This window comes from Carassius carassius, chromosome 46, assembly GCF_963082965.1.
Source record: "Carassius carassius chromosome 46, fCarCar2.1, whole genome shotgun sequence".
Taxonomy (NCBI): Eukaryota; Metazoa; Chordata; class Actinopteri; order Cypriniformes; family Cyprinidae; genus Carassius; species Carassius carassius.
The window spans coordinates 13,159,684-13,173,383 of record NC_081800.1 but is presented as its reverse complement, the minus strand read 5'-3'; the positions used below and the strand labels follow the sequence as shown (position 1 = coordinate 13,173,383).

General features: G+C 38.1%; 1 protein-coding gene across 1 annotated transcript in view; it reads left to right on the top strand.

Annotated features, from left to right (window-relative positions):
• Positions 1 to 13,307, top strand: part of LOC132129780 (extracellular matrix protein 2-like) — a 29,111-nt gene extending 15,804 nt beyond the window's left edge. Inside the window, exons 8-9 of the mRNA XM_059541536.1 lie at positions 11,350 to 11,676; positions 12,801 to 13,307. Coding sequence (XP_059397519.1) covers positions 11,350 to 11,676; positions 12,801 to 12,978 — 505 coding nt within the window. The 3' untranslated portion in view covers positions 12,979 to 13,307. The remainder of the gene's footprint in view (positions 1 to 11,349; positions 11,677 to 12,800) is intronic.
• The last annotated feature ends 393 nt before the right edge of the window (positions 13,308 to 13,700 follow it).

Genomic DNA, 13,700 nt, shown 5'->3' with positions numbered 1-13,700 from the left:
AGACCTTCCATTACAACTTTCTCTGCTCCATAAGCTTTTAGTCTTTTCCACCCTCTCTCACACTGACTCTCATACCGTCAGCAAATCAGACTAATACATTATTAATCTCTAAAATCTTTTACTCATTTTCTTTTCTTGCAAGTTGCAAATCTTTTTGAAACAGTACCATTCAAAGCGGTTTGAAGGAACTCCCAATTCTCTCTCTTTCTATTCACTCTCTTCAACATTTGCATTACCAGGAAAGTGGACATTATCACTGGAACTGCTTCCATGGCTGTTGCACTGTTTACTTTCCAGCTGCCTTTTTAAGGTAACCTGTAATTAGCTGCAATGAGCACAAGTGAGCTTTGATCAACAATCAGCTTAACTTTAGAGGCTCTTTATTTTAAAAATAGTGTCACTTTGTCACCAAATTGCTACTGTTAATTGTTACTGTAGATGTATGTGTGTGTGCATGCATTCATGTGTGTGATCCTGTGATTTACCCAAACACTGCAGCACCATGCTATTATCTTGGCACAAATCTCTGAACCTCCCTGAGTTAAGACAAGACATTTACTGTCGGCTTTAATTTCTTCAGCCTTTATGAGTGCCTGTCAGCCCAAATAATGTCCTGGTGTAAGTCTAAATCACTGCTCCATCAACACCTCAACACTCCATTTTTCAAAGCAGCCCAGCCGCATATTCTACATACATACATAAAGATGTAGCAATGGCAATATTTTCTTGAATCTTGTTTGTGATCAGTCACATTACATTTCCAGCTGAGACGATTGGCTCAAAAAAAAAAAACATCTGTGGCCCAAAGATGGCAATGCCTCTGGGGGGTCTTGTGCCAGAACTGCTATTAAATGATTGGAAATACTAACGGCTAACTATTACAGATCCTCAGCATAACAAAGGCACCTCGTATTAACTTTTTTCCTTTTCTCTATATTTGTTTCTGCATTTAAACTTACTCTAGCATTCTTTTGATGCCTTTATGACCTTTTTGCACCTTGAAAGTTTAACTTGCATGGACTTTCAATGGAGTGACAGAAATCTTTCAGGTTTAACAAGAAATATCTTGTTTCCTCTTAGAGGAAAAGCTCTAGTAGAACTGCTAATAAGATTCTTCAAAAGTTTCTTTAAAAGTGACTCATCTCTGACCAGTGACGTCACGTCTGCAATACGCAGTCAAATGTCATGGGAAACTGTGCAACTTGGGGTTGAAGGAACGCGGTGCTCTCTGTGTTCATATGCCTGTGTGTTTATTTAGGTGCACAATTTTTTGTGTGTGTGCATTGACACGACAGGTCCCCTGTCATCTGGAGGGTTGTTTTGGTTCTCGGGGTGAAGAACAGGGTGTGCTAGGAAAGGGCTCCACTGCAGGCCGATGACCCTAGACTGAGGATTTGGATGGATTAGGACAGTGTTGATGCGCTGGCTGGACTGAGCTTACAGGAATGAGGCAGGGGGGGTGAAACAAAGGACATGCACGGCTTGTTTTCTCACACAAGCAGACAAAAATGCAAGTTAGTGAAGTTTCACCAAGAAGTTCACATTCTCATTTCATAATGAGTTATATAAAGTGTCTCTGTCTTAGGATATAACCAAGAGCCAGCGGTTGTTCAGATATGAAGAGACACACATGCATACACGTAAATGCCGTTCACTCTTTTAAAGTGTAAAAAATAAAACCCTGTTCTGTGAATAATGTCAGGAAAAGAGCACGAATTACAGAGCCACAGCTGGAGATGGTTATGCCATTGCTAGCTCTTGCTAGTTCAAATCATAGTGCTCTAAATGATGGGGAGTTTAGCTGTGCCTGGGTCTCCCGCATGCATGGTATAACATGAGATCCAACGAAATGTGCTTTGTCGTGACAGTGGTCTTCCTGTCCTGTGAGCCAGATTACGTAAGGGTGGTTGTGCAACGCTGGCATTGGTGTGCCTGTGGACATGAGGTGGCAGCCGTGCTCTCTGATTCTCAATATGGGAGTGCTACCTAAAAATGCCCACCGTTATTGGCTTATCGGTGGGGGGAGTCTGTGTGGGAACAATGTCAGTATATAAATCTGACTCAGACATCAGAAGCCAATAACCCTGAAACTGCTTTATTGTGTTTGGAATTAAACGTTTTATTTTTTTATTTATTTATTAGAAAACTGTATTTATTTTTTATTTATTTTTATTTTATTTTTTTTTTTTTGGGTTTTTCAAAATAAACAACAAGCATAGATCATTAACATTAGCCAGTTTCAAAAGAAAAAAAAAAAAAAAAAAAAAACCAACAGCAGCGTGGACAAAAAATAGATTTGCAATATCCTCATATGAGCATTTAAGGATACATGATAGATTTATATTCAATGCCAAGACAGTTCAAATGAATTTTCCATAACTTCTGAAATGATTTAGATTTACCTTTTAACATACATCCAATCTTTTCCACCAGTATAGTTTCTTTAATCAGGATTATCCAGTCCTTAATGAGGGGTGGGTCAGATCCAACCCATTTATTCATAATTGTTTTCCGCCCCAACATCAATAAAGTTCTAAAGACATCCGAATGTTCCAGAAGGGAGGGGGGCAATACACCCAGCAAGCACATGAGTGGGGAGGCTGTAACCTTCTTTTTACATATTATAGATAGTTTATCACAAATACCATTCCAAAAATTAACAGCCAATGGACATTCCCAAAGACAATGAAAGAATGTTCCAATATTGTTGTTGCACTTTGGACATTGGGGGGATACAGTTTTCTTTATTTTGCTATATTTATTTTGAGATATATAAGCTCTATGTACTATATTAAATTGCATCTCTTTAAATCTGTTGCAGACAGAGACATTCAATGGTAGTTTGACAATATCTTCCCAGACATTTCCATCAATGTCAAATTTCAGGTTGTTACTCCACGCCCTCTGCAACAAAATCAGGTTGTCTGCTTTGTGATGGCTTATCATAGAGTAAAATTTGGATATGAAGTGTTTAATTTCAGTTTCCTTAAGAAAAAATCGATCTAAAAAGAAATCAGAGCTATTCAGGGTAAGACTAGTATGCCTGGTCCGGACAAAATGTCTTATCTGCAAGTATTTAAAGAAGTCCTTTTTGGGGATATTATGCTTTAAATGTAACTCATCAAATGACATAAAAACACCCTTATGGAATAGATCATATATTCTGTATATTCCCAAATGAATCCAGTTACCAAATTGAGAGCCCATATCAGTATAGTGAAAATTTGTGTTACCAGTCAGTGTGGAAAGGATAGGCAAGCTCTGATTATACTTAAGAGACTTTCTGATCTGTGACCATGTTTTGACAACTCTGATAATGAAAGGGTTTTCTTTTACCGTGTCAGGAATTTGGGTTTTCTGGTCTAATAAATTAATCAGAGAGACTGGATTACAAAACTGTTGTTCTGCATCTACCCACAGAGCATCTTCAGGTTTGTGTATCCAATCTAGGAGAATTCTAGCCTGTATTGCCCATCCATAATATTTAAAATTTGGAAGTGACCATCCACCTCTGTCAGTGGGTAGTTGTAACATTTGTAGTTTAACTCTAGATCGCTTACCGGCCCATATAAATTTAGACATGGCTTTGTTAATATCTTTTATATCAACATTAGTCAAATTTAGAAAAGTCATGGATAACGGGTATAGGATCTTTGGAAAGATTACCATTTTTATAAGGTTTATCCTTCCTGAGAAGGAGACTGGTAGTTTTGACCATCTTGCGAAGTCTTCCTTAATACGGAGTATTGATGTTTTTATATTAGCGTCATACAGTTGTGAAAGTTTATGTGTAATACGGATACCTAAGTATGTAATACCTTTGGGAGACCATTTAAATGGCTTGACAAAATTGGGCTCAGATATATTTTGTGGTCCTAATGGCATAATCTCTGATTTGTGAAAATTAACTTTATATCCAGAAATGACTCCAAATTGCTTAATACAGTCAGTTAACTCAGGTAATGATGTTTGGGGGTTGGTTATAGTTAACAAAATATCATCTGCATAGAGCAGTATCTTTTGTTTTCTTTTACCAATACTAACACCGTGAATGTTTTGATTATTTCTAATATAAATTGCCAAGGGTTCTATCGCCATGGCAAATAACAGAGGGGACAAGGGACAACCCTGACGTGTTCCCCTATGAAGTACGAATGAGTCAGAGAGGATGCCATTAGTTAATACGCCAGCTTTTGGTGACGTATAAAGTAATCTGACCCATTTTATAAAGTTTTCACCAATTCCAAATCTGGCCATAACATCGAACATATACCTCCACTCCACCCTATCGAATGCCTTTTCGGCGTCCATCGCTAATAAGATTCCAGGTATGGAGTTTTGGTCAAGGTGGCACATTATATTAAACAATCTTCTAGTGTTACAATAGGAGTGGCGGCCTTTCATAAACCCTGTTTGGTCTGGGTCTATAATGTCCAGAACTACATGCTCAAGACGTTTAGCCAAGATTTTAGCCAGAACTTTTAAATCTACATTTAACAAACTTATTGGCCTGTAAGAGCTGCATTCCTCTGGATCCTTTCCCTTTTTGTGTATTACAGTAATATTAGCTACATTCATATAATTAGGAAGTTTAGATGCATGAAACGAGGTATTGATAGCCTTCAGGAGATAGGGACTTAATTTATCATTCATAACCTTAAAAAATTCCACTGGGTACCCATCAGGTCCTGGAGATTTCCCAGACTGTAAAGAGTTTATTGCACTTTTAATTTCTAAAAGGGAAATGGGGGCTTCTAAGAGTTCTTGTTGTTTATTGTTTATTTTAGGAATGCAAAGATCTTTGAAAAAAGTATTTTCCGATGCAGTTTGTGTATCTATATCTGAACTATATAGTTTTTAGTAATAGTGTCTAAACATCCCATTTATTTTTTTGTTTTCTGTTATTCTACATCCCGAGGGATCTTTAATCGCTGGGATATATCCTTTTATGGACATCTTTTTAACTATCCTAGCGAGTAGGCGGTTAGGTTTATTGCCCATTTCAAAAAATCTTTGTCTCGCAAATAGTATATCCCTTTCTGCCTTCCTAGTGAGCAGCTGGCTTAGTTGAGCTCTCAGAGATTTAAGTTCAACAAGAAGTTGCGCTGATCTAGAGGAGTGAAACTGTTTTTCTATTGTGATAATTCTCTTTTCCAGTTTCATTTGTTCAGATAATGCGTCCCTTTTCTTTCTACTGGTGTAGGCAATTATCATTCCTCTAAGAAAAGCCTTATAAGCTTCCCATATTGTTCTAGGATCCGCTCCATCTGTATCATTACATTGAAAATATACCTCTGTCTGTTCTTTTAAATAATCAACTAACTTCTCATCAAGGAGATGGAAGGGATTGAGTTTCCATAGCCAGGATTGATAATTGGGTCGAGGTGGCAACATAGTTACGGTTACAGGTGCATGGTCTGATATAGTCATCGGGCCGATGTCTGATTTCTCAGCCAGTCTTATAATCTGATTTGAAAAGAAAATGTAATCGATGCGTGAAGCAGTTTTATGTGGGTAGGAATAAAATGTATAAGCCTTAACAGTAGGGTTTAAAAATCTCCATATATCAATCAGTCCAAGCTCCTGACATGAGGTTTTAACAATATTAGCGATTTTAGGGGCTGTGTCAACTGCTGGCGATTTATCCATATCTGGGTTAAGATAACAATTAAAATCACCCCCAAGGATTACATTGTTACAGTCTAGATTAGCTATTTTATTATAAACCTGAGCAAAGTACTCTTCATCATGTATATTTGGGGCATATATATTTACTATCACAACCTCCTCTCCATACAATAGGCCCTTTATTATGACCATTCTACCTTCTTTATCAGAATAACTTGTTTGTAGTTGAAATGGTAAATTTTTGTGAATCAGTATTATTACACCACGTTTTTTGGAGGAGAAAGATGAATAATAAAGTTGTCCAACCCAGTCTCTGCCAAATTTTTGATGTTCTAGATCATTTAAATGAGTTTCTTGTAGTAGAGCAATATTGATTTTGTCTCTTTTCAAAATATTTAGTATCTTTTTCCGTTTGACAACATTATTGACACCCTTTACATTCCAAGTACGTATCCTTATGCCTGAATTATAAGTACTACTCATTTACACTGCCAAGAGGAAATAAAAAGCATAGCAATGATTGAGTAAGAGGGTAAACCACAGCTGCTTGGAACATGAAACATGAAAAAAAAAAAAAAAAAAAAAAAAACACTCCTGCATTAAAACAGAATTGTGCAGGTGTTCAGTGTGTTTTAGTCCCAAACTCGAACGGGGGACGTAACACTGTGAGAAAACAAAAAATATAGCATTTTGGAACCTCTCATATTCGTTGGCTGATCCTGTTAAGGGTAACGTTAGCCAGGAAAACACAAGGCAGAGAGGTAACAGCGTGGGAGTCTTAATATTTTGTGACACTAAGATGTTTTCTCTGCGTATCATAGGTTAAAGTTATTCGTGTCAACTTTGCTCCAAACCAAACAAGCTAATGTTTATCACGGTCGTCCTATGCAGATAAAATGGAATGTACTTTTCACGTTTTGTACGTCATGTACCTGAGGTGGATATTATATTTGCGGAGTCGACTCCAAGAAGGTGTTCACCTCCGCGGTCGTAGAAAGGTATGTGTCTTTACCAGCTGCGTTGAACAATCTTATAGTGGCAGGGTAGATGAAGGCATATTTGAATCCTGCTTCCCGCAGTCGCCTCCGAGCCTCTGCCGTCTCCGCTCTCTTCTTCTGCACACCCGCCGAGAAATCTTGAAAAAACGACACTTTCTTCCCCTCAATATTTAGGTCGCCCAAACGTCTCGCTGCTTCTAGAATCATTCTTTTGTCTTTGTAATTGTGTAGTCGCACGATCACAGGTCTCGCTTTCGGATGTTCGTCCTCGTTTCTCAATGGTCCGGTGCGATGCGCTCTTTCCAATTTGATCCGTCCATCTTTGGCACTCATTTTTAGTGTAGTCGGGATCCATGATTCAAAGAAAGCTATCGGATCTCTCCCCTCAGTGCCTTCCTTGAGACCAACAATTCTAATATTCTGCCGCCGGCTTCTGTTTTCAAGGTCCTCTACACGTTCGAGTGTTTTTTGCAGGGATGACTCCATAGATGCAAAGCGCGTTGAGCTATTAGCTTGGTAATCCTCGAGGTCGGAAATTCTCTGCTCGGCCTCCACGACTCTCTTGATCATGTTGTCCAATTTGCCCGATATTTCAGAGATTGGATCACGTATCGCCTGCAGCTTGTTTTCAAGAACCATCGACACTTTTTCGACAATACAGTTCACTGCATCTCCCGATATCGTGGTCTCACTAGAGGCAACTTGAACTGGGCCTGAGTTTTTTTGGGACGACTATTTAAAACAAAAATTCAGCTACACGGCGAGGAGCTCGGTCGAACACGTCTTGCCGCTCTCAAAGCATCACGTGACCCCAGAAAACTGTATTTTATGGCTGTTTTGTCACACAGATGGTATCTTTTATTGCGCGTTTAAAAGTTTTTTTACAATGGTATTTGCTTTTAGATATAGCTCAGGCAGTGAAATACTTTTTTTTCTACTGGTCAGCTTAATTGTGGATTTTCACAGACTGCTAATATAATATAAATAAAAATGAGTTTACAATATATAAAATCTTAATATAAAATAAATATATAATAAAAATAATAGTAAATATAAAAATACTTGAAAATAATAAAGTATACATATACACTTACCTAAAGGATTATTAGAAACACCTGTTCAATTTCTCATTAATGCAATGATCTAATCAACCAATCACATGGCAGTTGCTTCAATGCATTTAGGGGTGTGGTCCTGGTCAAGACAATCTCCTGAACTCCAAACTGAATGTCAGAATGGGAAAGAAAGGTGATTTAAGCAATTTTAAGCGTGGCATTAATTTAAGCGTGGTTGTTGAGGCCAGACGGGCCGGTCTGAGTATTTCACAATCTGCTCAGTTACTGGGATTTTCACGCACAACCATTTCTAGGGTTAACAAAGAATGGTGTGAAAAGGGAAAACATCCAGTATGCTTTCCTGTGGGCAAAAATGCCTTGTTAATGCTAGAGGTCAGAGGAGAATGGGCCGACTGATTCAAGCTGATAGAAGAGCAACTTTGACTGAAATAACCACTTGTTACAACCGAGGTATGCAGCAAAGCATTTGTGAAGCCACAACACACACAACCTTGAGGCGGATGGGCTACAACAGCAGAAGACCCCACCGGGTAGTCAGAATTTGGCATAAATAGAATGAGAACATGGATCCATCATGCTTTGTTACCACTGTGCAGGCTGGTGGTGGTGGTGTAATGGTGTGGGGGATGTTTTCTTGGCACACTTTAGGCCCCTTAGTGCCAATTGGGCATCGTTTAAATGCCACGGCCTACCTGAGCATTGTTTCTGACCATGACCATCCCTTTATGACCACCATGTACCCATCCTCTGATGGCTACTTCCAGCAGGATAATGCACAATGTCACAAAGCTAGAATCATTTCAAATTGGTTTCTTGAACATTACAATGAGTTCACTGTACTAAAATGGCCCCCAAAGTCACCAGATCTCAACCCAATAGAGCATCTTTGGGATGTGGTGGAACGGGAGCTTCGTGCCCTGGATGTGCATCCCACAAATCTCCATCAACTGCAAGATGCTATCATATCAAAATGGGCCAACATTTCTAAAGAATGCTTTCAGCACCTTGTTGAATCAATGCCACGTAGAATTAAGGCAGTTCTGAAGGCGAAAGGGGGTCAAACACAGTATAAGTATGGTGTTCCTAATAATCCTTTTGGTGAGTGTATATTGTGTATATAAGAGTATGTTGGATATGGATATATATGTGTGTGTGTGTGTGTGTGTCTGTCTGTGTGTGTGTGTGTGTGTGTGTGTGTCTTTTTGGCTGTTAATTAATGTGTTGGCTCTATTGTGGCAGTGGTCCATTGCGCACATGCATAATAAAACATTCATGGATTTATTTAACAACCCTATTGTTAATGAAAATCTCCTAAAGAGGGGGAAAAATTCCCCTATTTCCATTAACACTTATTTCCAAAGAGCAGAAACGTCATGCACTTACATTATTTGTTTTTCAAGGGTCACCAGTGGCAGTCTTGACCCTCTTTGTGCCCTAAAGCAAGACTTTCCAAATGTCTGACACAGTGTTTTAGACAAACACAAAAATGCTTTATAAATCTAAAATAAATCTGTCAAATTGCTTTATTTTACTCAAAACTAGAACTAAACATAATAGCTCAGGGCTTCTCTCTGTAACTCTGTCAGCTACATTCACTACCAGATATTCTGATTGACATTCAGTCTGCAACATCTAACATCTCATCTCAAGGTCAGTACCAGAGCTTGTTGGGTGAATGAAATCCACATGGAGGTCACTGTAGCTGCCTCCTCCAGAACCCTCTCAGAAAACACAAAAGCCTCTCTTACACTACCATGTATTTTAGGGTATTCCCTCACTCTCTTGAAATCGTCCACCCCCAAACCCCCCTTGTGCTTTCACAAAGTTCACACACACAAATACACTTAACTGAAGCCGACACACAGGCTGTTTTGGCTCTAGCTGTCTTTTGCTGGTTTAATGACCTGCCATGGGGCCCGTTCTCCATGCAAACACTGCAAAAAACTTCACAAGCTCCCCCAGCACTTGAGAGAGTCCCACTACATATGATGCAACCGATGTACACTTACCATCAAAAAGTACTCTAACATTGTTTACACATATACAAGTTGTATTGTACAGACATGCTTAGACGAGCATGAATTCCATTGGTCCATTCTGGCATAGAATGGTTAGAACACTTGTATTATAGAACAGTGGTTCTTAATTCCAGTCCTCACGACCCCCTCCCCCCCCCTGCATATTTAGCATGTCACTATTATTTAACAAACCTGATTCAAATAACAAGCTCGTTAGAAAATAGCTCCATGCATGAACTGTGTTCCGATTGACAGTGTCCCTATAGAGTGTTCATCGCTCCCTACTCCCTGAGCACAGGAAATCCATTGAAGTTTACTTCAACATTCATTCATGGATTTGCACTATGCCATTGTCTGCAGCGTCTTATCACATTGATGAAACTTACTATAGAAGTGTGACTTGTGACATAATATAATTTTGTATAAATGTATGAAGATTTATGTGTTTGTGTTTTGTAAAAAAAAAAAAAAAAAAAAAAAAACTAATGTATTAAGAGTTTGAAAGAGGGGTGGGAATTAACAAGTGTTAAACTTCAGCCCACTCCTTTTTCAAGCAGCGGTGAATTTTATTTGTTGGATCATCAGTGTTTTTTCAATTATTGTTTTATGTTGTACATACTGTACACTTTTTCACTGTATGCTTGAAAAAAAAAAAAAAAAAAAAATAAATAAATAAATAAATAAATACACCTCTTTACATAAATACAATTTAAATTCACGTCTCGCACACTTCGGTGCCCTTTGAATGGAACATATACGTTTGCTTCAAACTGGAATCATGGTGGAATATCCTGTGTCCACTTCACAGGGAACTTACGAATAGAACAAATGTCTCAAGTGATAAGAGATGCATACAAAATCTGAAGTGGGGGGGGGAGGGGGTTGCAAAGACTGGAATTAAGAACCACTGTTTTAGAAGACATAGTCTTTCTGATGAAGCTGCTTGACCCAAGTAAGCCTATAACATTCATGCTACTTACTAGGGGTGAGGATTCATCCCAAAGTCTTGACTTTTTAAAAATCCATTCAGCAAAAAGATTTGTTCAGATTTGTCCACTGAAATTATCAATAATTAGTTCAGTGACCATGTCTTCAGATTACATGTTTACAGCAGTAGGTGGCAAAAATATGTAAAGTTAGCATCATTTATGTGTTATGAGTGAGCCCTTGAATCATTGAATGATTTGTTGAAAAGCACATTTATTGACAACTAGACAACTAAAAATAAAGCTCACTGACTTCAGTTAATGAGAAATATTAGTGTATCGAAGTGAATGAGAATAATTCCTTCACTTAAAGATTTGTTCAAAACACGAATTTATTTACAACCTAAATGCCGCTAGTGTTGCTAAACAGCATTCTGAATTGTAAAGTTGTTTAAAGTGCATTAATTCGCAAAATACTTTTTAGTTTTAGTTTTTGCTTTTGTATCAAAAATGGTATCAAGAATTGTGAAATTTCACAGAACATTTTGGTATTCATATCTCCAGCAAAAATAGTTACGTTGTAGTATATACTGTTATCGTTAAAATAAAATTACTATATTGTGATATAAGACTTTGGTTATGTCGGCCACCGCTAATACACTCCATGATGTAACACCAAACTTCTGTCTGTCTGTTTTCTCAGGAAGCTGGAAACTCTTGACCTGTCCCATAACCAGATGGCAGTGGTACCCTCAGATCTGCCCAGAGCCTTGCGCAAACTCTCCCTACAGCACAATCACATTCACTACATTCCTCCATACTCATTGAGTCACCTCCGCCCAGGCTTACAGTCCCTACGCCTTTCCCACAACCTGTTAGAAGAGCACGGTGTGCTGGGGAAGTCATTTCGGGGTGTTTATCAAACTTTGGTGGAGTTACACTTGGACAACAACAGACTTGAGAGGGTGCCACACAATATGTGCCATTTCAAGAACCTCAAGCTACTGCATCTAGACCATAACCGTATAAGGTATGTATGCTAAAGATCTGTTCCTTAACGCAGTGGTCAGATATCAAAGCTGGAGTCTTAAACCTATCAAATGATACACAGTTTGTCCAAATCAAGTAAGAGTGTGATGGTTTAACATGCTGTGAATGTTGTACAACATTAATCTGGGGTTGCCTGTGATCTTTGCTTCTTAAGGGGTTAAAGCCTCATTGCCTATGCCCTACAGACTGCTACCTTCTAAGGCACCATCTAAACTGCCATAGAATCTCTACTGATCTCAAGAAAGTGTATACTTTTCAATACTGAATAACAATGTTGTTATAAGTACATTTTTACTGTGCTCATTGCAGTGCATACTGGAATCCCTAATTCTTTCAAAAAACTTACAATGAACTTGAATTTGAGAAGGCAGCATAATGTTTTTAATAATACCGTATTTGCATATTGAGCACAGTTTGAATGCCTTAAAATGCAGTCTAGTACGTCACTAGGTTTTGGAACAGAACCATAGTGTTAAGCTTCTGCATGCCCAAATGATGCAACCTCCATTTGTGAAAACCCCTCAAACTTATGCCAGCAATCACATCTCAACTCCTACTCTGTCATGTTATTTCTTGAAATCCTCATTCTCTTTTGATTTTTTTTCTTCTCCTGCTCAGACTCAGCTCTGCAATTTTTTCTTTGATCTTCTTTTAAAAATTCTCTCTCGTTTATTGCTCACCAAGTTCACTCTTTCTTTTGTATTAGTTTGCATTTCAAAGGCTATAGTGCAACCAGTATCACAGCTGATGTAGTGTGAGAACCAATGTGCAAGACTGAACTACATTAATTGCACTAATTAAAATATTTGTGTGCTTGCTTGGTCTGCCAGTAATTACAGGGATGCATATCTCTGCTCTCTAAACAGCTCTTGAATTAGTAAGGTCTAGAAACACAATTTTGGAAAATAGATGTATGTTCAAAGACATGTACCCAAATGGCATATTTTAATTTATTGCACACATTTGCTTTAGATTTTTCCAAGTTTAAAATGATGTTTAAGTATTTTAATGGAAAACATTACAAAATGAATTATTATGGAAATATGTACATCCCTACAATGAAAAGTGTTATAGTAAATAATACCTATGGCTTCGTGTTTTCAGCTCTGTCCCGGTCAAATCAATCTGTAAGTTTAAGGGGACTGAGGAATCTCCCCTGTCAACTGTCCATTTAGAGTACAACTACATCAATGTGAAGAAAATCCCTCGTGCTGCTTTCTCCTGCATTCAGGATTCCAGCGGGATCATACTGGAGCCCCAGAGACAAACACAGGGCTACTAAACTGCTACAGAATCATCACCCTGTCACTTCACTGCTTCTCCTGGCAGTCAATCTCAGATTGAATAGTAAACACCATGTCCATTAGATCTATTAACAGTGTGCATGCCTTCTGTTGAAAAAATCATGTTCAGCAACTAGCATAAAATAAATTATTTAGATTTTTCTTGTAAGCTAATTAACCCACATAAAAAAAAAAAATCCCTTTTACAGTATTCATTTAAACTGGTGCATCTGTAATGATTTTATTATTTTATAATTTTATATGTATAATTGTATTATTTTAAATCTTCATATTCTAATGTCACATTCAAATGGAGTCATGTCTAATACTTTAATTTGAGTTTATTTATTTCGAGATTTGATTCAAATGCAAGACAGCGAGTAAATGTTTTAGTAAATGTAAACAATTACCAGTCTGTCAGACATATTGTATGATGGAACCAAAGCTCAAAGCCCAGGTGCACCTAAAAAAAAGCGTCTGATCAGGGATGTTGTTTTGAATGGCAAGGTAATGAGATAGATCTTATGAGCTGTGATGTCTGATGGGTTCAGGTGTGAATGACGCCCACAGCTTTGAACCGGGCTCCTCTGTACTCTTCAGCAGCACCGCATGTGATGTACTTACAGTAAGTATCTCAGACTCAAGATGAGTTTCTTTAAGCATCTATGTCGAGCTTGTATTTTTAAATATTACCATCAAGCTATGGATTCCCCCAAGGACC